This window comes from Leucopleurus acutus, assembly GCF_964270905.1.
Source record: "Leucopleurus acutus genome assembly, chromosome: 1".
Lineage (NCBI taxonomy): Eukaryota > Metazoa > Chordata > Mammalia > Artiodactyla > Delphinidae > Leucopleurus > Leucopleurus acutus.
Genome location: NC_139142.1, coordinates 90,945,169 through 90,955,670, shown reverse-complemented (window position 1 = coordinate 90,955,670; position 10,502 = coordinate 90,945,169). Strand labels below are relative to the sequence as shown.

General features: G+C 37.8%; 1 protein-coding gene across 1 annotated transcript in view; it reads left to right on the top strand.

Annotated features, from left to right (window-relative positions):
- CEP152 (centrosomal protein 152) overlaps positions 1 to 9,565 on the top strand; it is a 97,065-nt gene extending 87,500 nt beyond the window's left edge. Inside the window, exons 24-27 of the mRNA XM_082841177.1 lie at positions 4,660 to 4,816; positions 5,062 to 5,165; positions 7,643 to 8,762; positions 9,422 to 9,565. Coding sequence (XP_082697303.1) covers positions 4,660 to 4,816; positions 5,062 to 5,165; positions 7,643 to 8,682 — 1,301 coding nt within the window. The 3' untranslated portion in view covers positions 8,683 to 8,762; positions 9,422 to 9,565. The remainder of the gene's footprint in view (positions 1 to 4,659; positions 4,817 to 5,061; positions 5,166 to 7,642; positions 8,763 to 9,421) is intronic.
- The last annotated feature ends 937 nt before the right edge of the window (positions 9,566 to 10,502 follow it).

The following is a 10,502-nucleotide window of genomic DNA, read 5'->3' as shown; positions in this document are numbered from 1 at the left end:
GGGAAGATCCCACATGCCGCGGAGCGGCTGGGTCCGTGAGTCATGGCCGCTGAGCCTGCGCGTCTGGAGCCTGTGCTCCACAACAGGAGAGGCCACAACAGTGAGAGGCCCGCATACCACAAAAAATAAATAAATAAATAAATAAAATATATTGTTAAAATTGCTCTATTTTATTATTAATTATTGTTAATCTCTTACTGTGCTTAATTTATAAAATAAATGTTATGACATGTATGTATGTATAGGAAAAAATGTAGTATATTTAGGGTTCAGTACTTGGTTTCAGGCATCCATTAGGGGTCTTGGAATGTATCCCCTGCGGAAAAGGGGGACTACTGTACAATATTATTCACTATAGTCACCGTGCTGTACATTACATCCCCATGACTTATTTATGATTGGAAATTTGTACCTGTTGACCCTCTTCTCCCATTTTTCCCACCCTCCAACCCTCTCCCCTCTGGCAACCACCAGTCTGTTCTCTATTTGCTTTGTTTTTTTAGATTCCATATATAAGTGAAATCATACAATATTTGTCTTTCTCTGTCTGACAGTTCACTTAGCATAATGCCCTCAAGATCCACCCAGGTTGTCACAAATGGCAAGCAATTTCATTCTTTTTTATGGCCAAGTAGTATCATTGTATGTATGTACCACATCTTCTTTATCCATTCATCCACTGATGGACGCTTAAGTTGTTTGGCTATCTTGGCTATTGTAAATGATGCTGCAATGAACATAGGCACACGTGTATCTTTTCGAATTAGTGTTTTCATTTTCTTTTGGTAAATACCCAGAAGTGAAACTGCTGGATCATATAGTAGTACTATTTTTCTTCTTTTGAGGAATCTCCATATTGTTTCCCATAGTGGCTGCACCAGTTTGCATTCCCATCAACAATGCATAGGGTTTCCCTTTTCTCCACATGCTCACTAACACTTCTTGGTCTTTTTGATGGTAGCCATTCTAACAGGTATGAGGTGATATCTTATTGTGATTTTGATTTGCATTTCCCTGATGATTAGTGATGTTGAGCATCTTTTCATATATTTGTTGTCCATATCTATGTTTTCTTTGGAAACCTGTCTATTCAGCTCTTCTGCCCATTTTTAATCAGATTGATTGTTTTTTGTTGTTATTGAGTCGTATGAGTTCTTTGTATATTTTGGAAATTAATCCTTATTGGATATATAATTTGCAAATATCTTCTCCCATTCAATAGGTTGCCTTTTTTATTTTGTTGATGGTTTCCTTTGCTCTGCAGAGCATTTCAGTTTGGTGTAGTCCCACTTGTTTATTTTTGTATATATTGCCACTGCTTTTGGAGTTAGAACCAAAAAAATATCACTAAGACCAATGTCAGTGAGCTTACTGCCAGTGTTTTCTTCTAGGAGTTTTATAGTTTCTGGTCTTACAATCAAGTCGTTAATCCATTTTGAGTTGATTTTGTTTATGGTATAAAGAAAGTAGTCCAGTCTGATTCTTTTGAATGTGGCTACCCAGTTTTCCCATCACAATTTTTTGAAGAGATTGTCCTTTCCCCATTGTATATTCTTGCCTCCTTTGTTGTAAATTAATTGACCATGTGTGAGGGGTTTTATTTCTGGGCTCTGTATATTGTTTCATTGATCTGTTTGTCTGTGATGTCAATACCAAACTGTTTTAATTACTATAGCTTTGTATTGTAGTTTGAAACCAGGAAGCATGATGCCTCCAACCTTTGTTGTTCTTTTTCAAGATTGTTTTGGCTATTTGGGATCTTTTGTGGTTCCACACAAATTTTAGGAATTTGCTAAGCTACTCCAGCTTTCTTTTGGTTTCCATTTGCATGAAACATTTTTCCATCCCTTCCCTTTTAGCCTGTATATGTCCTTACATCTGAAGTGAGTCTCTTTAACATATCTTGTATTTCCTATTTTTCTGTTGAAGTTCTCTCTGTGTTCATTCTTATTGGTGAGCGTCTTTATGACCATTACTTTGAACTCTTTATCAGGTAAGTTACTTACATCCCTTTCATTAAGGGTTTTTTCTGGGGTTTTGTCTGGTTCTTTCATTTGAAACATGTTTCTCTGTTTCTTCATTATGCTTGACTCTCTATGTGTTTATTTCTATGTAACAGCTACCTCTCCCAGTCTTGAAGGAGTGGTCACAGGAAGACTGGGGTGTGTTTCAGGCTGCTGTCTGTGCAGTGTCCTGGGGGTTGTAGCTTGCCAAGAATTATCTCTCCAGTTGTTTCAGTCCTGCGGGGTCCAGAAATGCAAGCCCTCTAGCCACCAGAGCCAGGTGTTCAAGGGGTGGCCCCTGTGTGAACTGTGCACCCCTGCTGGGTTTGGTGTGGTGGGGCTTCAGTGGAACACCAGGCTAGGTGTGGCATGGTGGGGCCACCATGGAGTCCAAGGGTGGGGCAAGTGGCTCTAGCAAGGTAGAGGGAGAGTGTAAAAATGGCGCCTGCCAGGGCCAATACTAGTAAGGCAGAAGAGTGCAAAAATGGTTCCCGCCAGCACCGCTGTTCCCTGGGAGAGTTCTAACAGATCCTGCCCTTCTGGCAGATGCTTTAAGATCAGCAAGTACATCTCCCTTAACGTAAGGTCTAGGCATTTTTAATGCTGCTGTTTTTGCACTGGGTTCCTGAGTTGAGTGAGTCTGTGCGTGAGTCCTGTAGGAGTGGAATCTCAGGTTCCTACAGCACTTGGTGTCTTCTGGACGTAAGCCCCATTAGTTTTCAAAACCAGGTGTTTTGGGGGCTCATCTCTCTGGAGCAGGTCCTAAGGGTTGGGGCACCTGATGTGGGGCTCAAACCCCTTGCTCCTCAGGGAGAAGCTTTGTTTTTGTGATATTCCTCCTGATTGTGGGATGTCATGCCAAGGGTGAAGGTTTTGGCAAGATTGCGTCTCTGCATCTCCTACTCACCTTGATGTGTCCCCTTTGTCCTTTGTGTGGGGTGGCTCTTGGGCTAGTTCTCAGGTCTTTTTCAGAGACAGTTGTTCCATATGTAGCTGTAGATTTGGTGTGTCCGTGGGAGGATGTGAGTTCAGGATTTCCTGTACCGCCGTCTTGAACTGCTTCCAAGATTTTTCTTCTTGGACACTAATATTAAACTAAAAATTTCATAATCTTACAACTTAAATAACTACTACCAAAGAAAATGTCATATGAGTTTAAATGAGCAATTACTACTTTCTTCCATAAACTTTTAAGGACCATGAAAAATGGATGTAATTAGGAATTGTTCTGTTGTCTCTATTATTTTCATAATGGATTATATCATAGATGTAAATTTATTTATCAAGTCCTGTAGTACTAGGTGGTGCCACATATCCTGCAGAACATTTCTGTGGTTTATGTTTTCCCAGTAGAATACCTCCTGGTTTTTAATTGCAATATTGCATAGTTGGTATGTATGTCCCAGAACAATACCAGTGTTTATGTACAAGAAATGTATATTTACCTACTAAAATTGCATTCATTTTAAACAGAATGAGTGGGAAAGGTCTCAAGTTCCAAATATAATTGGTAGATCATCAGAATCATGGTGGAGATGTTTTGAAAAGCCCACTCAGTATCAGTATAGAGAATGTGCTTCTTAGCTGTTGCCAGTACTAACAGAGTACATATTACTAGAAAGAAATTTACTTTTTGTTAACAATTATAGTGATTGGAAAGTGAAATTTTAAGCTTTTCTTTTTCATCCTAACATGATAACTTGTGTATTTATGTGTATTGTTTTACATTTTAGAAGTTGGTTGGAAGTTTTGTTTTGACATGTACTCCATCAAAATTTTTCCCACTTGAAGTAATGAAAAATAGTCTTCCACTTAGCATTTTTGCATAGAATGTGTAATTTTCAAGAAGAGCTTACTGATATTGAGGGAGATTCCATTATGAGTTGGAATCCTTAATATAATAGGGATGATAATATTATAGAGGTAGGATGTAGTCCTGGATTTAGGTCAAAATGTTAACCTTAAATAGTGGCAGTTCCAATCAAAGCACACTGAGTTAAACATAAAAGGAAGACTTGAAAGCTGTGAACTATTTTTAAACGTAAATTTCAGGAGGCATCATAAGTCTCATCTTTCTCCCTGCAATAGCATTTTGTACGTATCTCTCATGGATTGTAGTATTATATTTAGTTGGACACTCAAAAGTGCTGCCAGAAAATTGAATAAATAATGAAACATGGATTTTCAGAGCACAAGTAAACAGAAGAATATGAATCCAGCTCATATTACCTCATTTCTCTCTTTCTTTGTCTGCTTCTCTCTTCCTTTCTGCCTTACCCTTTCTGTATATTTCTTTTTTCTCTTGTCTTAACTAGACGTAATATGTAATTGAAATGTATAAATATCTGTGCCTCATATTAATGATAACTGCTTGCTTCAGTGTTTCAAAATATGACAGTTTCCCTGGGGGATGTGCCATGTTTCCTTACCATATATGTCTGTCATCATTGTAAAAGGACTTTTGGATTACTCCTGCTTTGAGTCTACCAAAATGGTGACCGGAAATATTCCATTTTAATGATTGTAGAAACCTATAATGTTTAAACTATACATCCAGTCACTTCATCTCCCAGAAAATTGGTCTGAAGTCTGCCTCTCCTGTTTTGGAAAAACTGCTAATAAACGTGCATTTTGTGGGGATTCCCCCCGCCCCCAGGTGATATGCTTCGTTATATTCAGGAGAGTAAGGAAAGAGCTGCGGAAATGGTAAAAGCAGAGGTATTGCGAGAACGTCAAGAAACCTCCCGAAAGATGCGCAAATATTATTTGATTTGCCTCCAGCAGATTTTGCAGGATGATGGAAAAAAGGAAGGGTAAGTTCTCTCTGAACAGTGTGTCCTGAGAGTACCAGGACAGCATGTTGTCATTTTCTAAGCATTTTCCTTAGCCACAGAATTAACTGTGTCTACATGATGAGCCACTAGGGATTAAGAGAGGCTTAATGTCTGTGCTGCCCTAAGTGGTGGCAAAGCATATAGGAAAACAGAAATCCTGGGGCTAAGGAAACTTATTTTTTCCTTTAAACTGTATTAATTTCATATTCTGGAATTCCCCACAGGGCTGAGAAAAAGATTATGAATGCTGCTAGCAAACTTGTTATGATGGCAAAATTGCTGGAAACACCTATTTCTAATAGATCCCAGAGCAAAACTACACAGTCAGGTATGTCAAAATGAGTTACTTGAAGGATTTTTCTCTCCCTCTTTTTTAGATATGTAATATCTTTAGTATGAGAGTGGAGAATGTAAGGAGTGAGCTGAGTTATCCTATTGTGTGCATGTTTTACTTAAACTGGAAACTTACAAAAAAACAGTGTAGAGTTTCCAGTTCAAGTAGGCAGACTGAGCTTACCCACCAGCTTCCTCCTGCTGCTTCCATCCCTAGAAATGATAGAAAAGATTTTAAACGACAGCATAGAAGGAGAAAAAGAAGAAATTATAACTGAGCTTTTAAAAGTTACAACTGATAAATCAGAGGCTGTGAGAAATCCCTGAAAGAAGGCAAACACTGTAAACTGAAGATGGAAACCTCAGTTCAAAACTCCCAGAAGATGATAGTTACAAGTGGGAGCAATATTGAAACTGTTCTACGTGTGAAGGTGGTATGTTCCAGGAGAAGTAGTAAGCCTAGGGGATACCAATGGGGTAATTAGCTGGTGTTCCAGAGCAGCTGAAACCAGGTGGGATTGCCCTCTTTATTTCGACTTACCTTTCTTCCTGAACCTCAGATTGGGCTAGGTAAGAGCAACAGGAACAGAGAGTCTGGGAACTGGGCAGTGCTCTAGGTGGCTAGCCACACCGAGGAGGAACTGAGAGCCCAAATCCCAGAGTACCAGGTATCAGGTCTTTCTACCCTGCTGCTCATTCCTTCCCACTCCACTTCCAACTCCTTTAAACAAGCAGCAGATACTGTGCTCAGGACATCTGAAAGATAAGCATTCAACCAAGAATTACCACATATTTATAGAAAGCCAGCACCATGAAGAAAGATACCAAACTCAAAATAAGACAAAGCAAAAAAAAAAAAAAAAATCCACAACAGAACTTATACCTAAAAAGATAGAATTAATAGAACAAACAACAGGACCTGAGAATGTTAGAAAAATACAGTATTCTCAGAAAGATGGAGGAGGATATTATAGAGGAAACTAACAATATGCTAAGATTTATGCTATTTTCAAGGAGAAGATGTAGATACTGATAACTCTAGAGATTGCTAGAAAAATACAAGTTTAAGTATGTGTATAAAAATTTAAGGCTAACTAATAGAGAAATAGAATATATAATTTTCAAAGTAGTAGGGGTAAAACTTGGAAGAAAACGTTTCAATCTAATAATCTAGAAAGAGGAAAAATACATGTAGAAAGCATGGGTAAATAGAAGATAATAGTAGGTTGAAACATCAGCAGTCACACTAAATGTGAATTGGTTAAACTCACTTATTAAAAGACCACAATTTTCAATCAGTTTTAAATATTCTAGACGTATGTTATTCCAGATAAGAACATTGTCAAAAATTCAAAATAAAGGGCTGGAAAGTGATATACCAAGCAATGCAATGTTGATATTAGATAAATTATAGAGTTAAATACAATATTAGGTAAATTAGAGTTAGCATGAAACTGACCAAAGTGATAGTTCATAATGATAAAGGAGCAACCTCCCAAGAAGCTATAAATGAATTCTTTCTGTTCAAAATAAAATAACTTAAGAATATATGAATCAAAAGCTGATGGAAAAACATGAAAAAATTTAGTAAATTCCCAGTCACACTGGGAGGATTTGAACATATCTGTGAGGAAATGGGGTTTTTGCACTTCTGGAAAGCTTGAAGCAAAGACTGTTCAGGAATTCCCAAGATTGATGTTGGTAAACGTTCTTCAAATAAAAGCACAGAGATTATTTGTGTAAATTTTGGAATGGCGATGTGAACCTTGGCTATAGAAGGGCCGTGGCATATAACAAAAAAAGAGTTTTCTAGATTTGGGGCAACTGCAAATAATGAATAATGTCCCCAGCAGAAACAAACCCTTTTCAGAGACTTTAAGGACCAAGGTACCCTACTTTGAGATATGATGCCTCTGATTCTATGCTGTGTGGCTGTTCTGCTTCTGATCAGATTTAGTGTCTTAGCTAATTAAATCAGAAACTATTTTAGCTTTGAGAAAAAGAGAGAAAGTGTGTGAGAGGAGTGTGTGTGTGTGTGTGTGTGTGTGTGTGTCTGTCTGTCTGTCTGTCTGTCTGTCTGTCTGTCTGTGTCTGTCTGTCTGTCTGTCTTGGGTTGGGTGGGTTCTTCCACCAAACATTCTCCATCAGAAACTCCATATTTGACATCAGAGCAAAACTGGAAATGTTGCAGTTGGCTCTTGAAATGCTGTACCACCTATTACAGAAAATAATGCAGCAGGTGGATAGCAATAATAACAAATTTCATTAACAGAATTACTCAGCTTTATCTAATAGATATACGTAAAAGAATATTTTTAAATGTCCAGCATTGATGTATTTTCTTTGAGAATGATTAAAATGTATATGCATCCCTTGGAAATACATAAAAACATATATTTTTTCTCCTCTTTCAGTGTTAATTTTCTCCTAATTTTGTTTTCCCCTAATTTTGTGTTCCCTTGTATACAATAGTATTGCCTCTGACTTCAGAGATGCTGACTGGAGTTGAAAAATCAAAAAGAAATGATGTGAATCAGAATATATCGTGTCACAGTGAAAGCAAATCAAACAGTATAAAAACTATCCCTAGAAGTATGTGTGACCAAGCTCCTAAGAGGAGGGCTGCCTGTAACTTACAAAGGCGATTAGAGGACGCAGAGCACGGGGACAGAAAGCATGAGCATTCCAAAGAGTCACATCCAGGCTTTCAGTTCGGGGATAACAGTCACAAACACCTAGACACTTTGCCAAGGAATGTTTCTCCTGAGTTTGTTCCTTGCAAAGGTGAAAGAGGCTTTGGTTTGCACAAGAAGATAGACCTCCTCCGTGATACTGTCTCTGAATCACTCCAGCACTCAACTGCACACCCCTTTCTCGGATCCTTCAGAAATAAACCCTCACCTAGATATACCCCTAGTCTTTCTGAATCTGAGTCCACGCATATAACTTTTCGAAGTCCTAATGAAAGACTTGGTTTAAAAGTATACAAGTGTAATCCACTGATGGCAAGTGAAAATGCTGCATCTGAGAAAAGTCAAAGTTTGGGTGTTAAGGAAACTCCAGTAAAGGATGGAGGGGACCTCAGTGACTCTATAGGCTGGCATTCCAACAGTGCCGCTCTACCCTGCAACAGTCATGAAGTGTCATTTTTGCATGATAGGCCACAAGAAACTCTGGATATGCTGGACGAATCTGTTAATTTCAAACAGTTTTCAGCAGCACGTTTTCCTTTAGATTCAGAGAAAAACAGTATGATTCATCAACCTATGAAATGTCAAAGTGGTCATGCTCCAGACCTGTCAGAAGAAACCACGTATTCCCCGCCAGGGAGGATCAGCATGACTCTTGGACACCCACCTCATCGTAAGGCTGATATATTAAAGTCAGATTTCAAAAAGCTGAGCAGTACAGTACCATCTGCAGTGTGTCCACAGTCTTCAAGAAAATTAATTGCTCCTCTGTCTAACCAACAAGATAGTGGTTTTGATAGCCCATTTGTCAATCTAGACTAACTGTTATACAGTATTTAAGAAGAATCATTAATATATTGATAAGAAAACTGGAAGAGAAGACTTCATACTGAAAAATATTTGTGGGTTCTGCATATTTTGAGATGTTTTAATGACGTCTGACTATCATATGAGTAAAGTATTCTCATAAAATTACTTGAGATACTAAGGTTGCCTTAGTCTTCTAAAGGGCTAATCGTGTATGTGTAATCTGCTTCTGTGTGGTGCTTGTATTTGGTTGCTAAACCACCTATTTTTATACTTATAAATTAGCTCTCTGTGCAGTGTTAAATTATTTAAATAAACTTGCATATGGTCTGTAGAATTGTTATGAATTATTTTTAAATTCATAATGTAGAAATGTTATATTGACATAATTTGAAATTCATCTAGAAAAACATATAAACCTTGATGAGTCGTACGTATGCTCAGCCAGATTTAATTTTTGAAATTAGCCATGTTGAATGAGGCTATAGATTTACTCTACACATAGTTTTCCTGGAAATCCGTACTCAAGATTTTGATCCTTGCTTTCAGTTAGTGGAAAAGAAGTATTGCAAAGATTGCCACAAAATACATAGCTGTGTCCTGGCTTCATTAATTCAAACATTAGTCTGAATTTTTTTAGTTGGCATTTGCGTTATTTCAAATCTCCTGTGACACCCAGAGACTTTCTTTGTCTCTTTTATGGTTTCATAGTCTTTCCTTCATCTGAAGCATTACTTTTTTTTTTTTTTTTTAGATTCTGCCTACTTTACACTAATGATTGTCGACAAAAATGGTATTGTCTAATACAGTATTTCATGACTTTATTGGGGAATATTTTTGGACTTCACAATGAAAATGGACTAGGTCCAGAGAGGTCAGACATCCAGCAATGCATGGGGCAGTGAAGCATCTCAGTAAGTTGATTCCCAACCTAGGAGTCTTTCAAGATGCCACACCAGTCATTCACATAGATGAAAAATCTGATTATAGTGACCAGAACTTGGAACTTAACTTCATTATGCTTGTGAACACCAAATACTTTTGTATGGTTTTAATAGACACTGACTTTTTCAGGAATATAACTGCTGGGAAAATGGACAAAAGATTGCATTTTGTCTTGCTTTGGAATTTGACTGGTTCACTGTTTTGGGAAACTCACATTACAGTGGCAAAGGTCGTAGAGGAATTTAAGTTGCTAACTTAGCGCATTTATATCAGTCAGCATTTAGAGCTGTCAGTTCTGGTTCTGGTTCTGACTACATTACGTCTTCTAGTCTAGCTGTGTCTGAGCAGTGGCATTTTGAAAGACATGTGATCTTACTCAAAGTTTATTTTCAAATTTCTTTTTTCCTGAAGGTGTAGGTAGGTTATATCATTGTTAAGTTTTGTCTTAAAATGGGTTTTACAAAATACTTAATATTAATGAAGGTGTTGGGCTTTATAGAGGCAAAACCCACTGTTTTAGAAGGATGATGTACTTACTACTACTACTACTACTATAATAGCCATAATGACTTTTTCACCAAGACCTTCTCACTTGGGTTACTCTAACGGCAGCCACACTGGTCCTTCCACTTCTAATTCCATCAACAACCTCCACACCACCTCCACCCAGCTTTTGAGTGCTTTTTCTGAAATGAAAATCAGATCGTGTTACCTCCCTGCTCTCTGGTACTTCATCACCGTCTGGTATTCTTTTTAATTTTTAAATTTTATTTATTTTTTCTATACAGCAGGTTCTTATTAGTCATCAGTTTTATACACATCAGTGTATACATGTCAATCCCAAGCGCCCAATTCATCCCACTCCCACCCCTACCCCCCGCCGTTTCCCC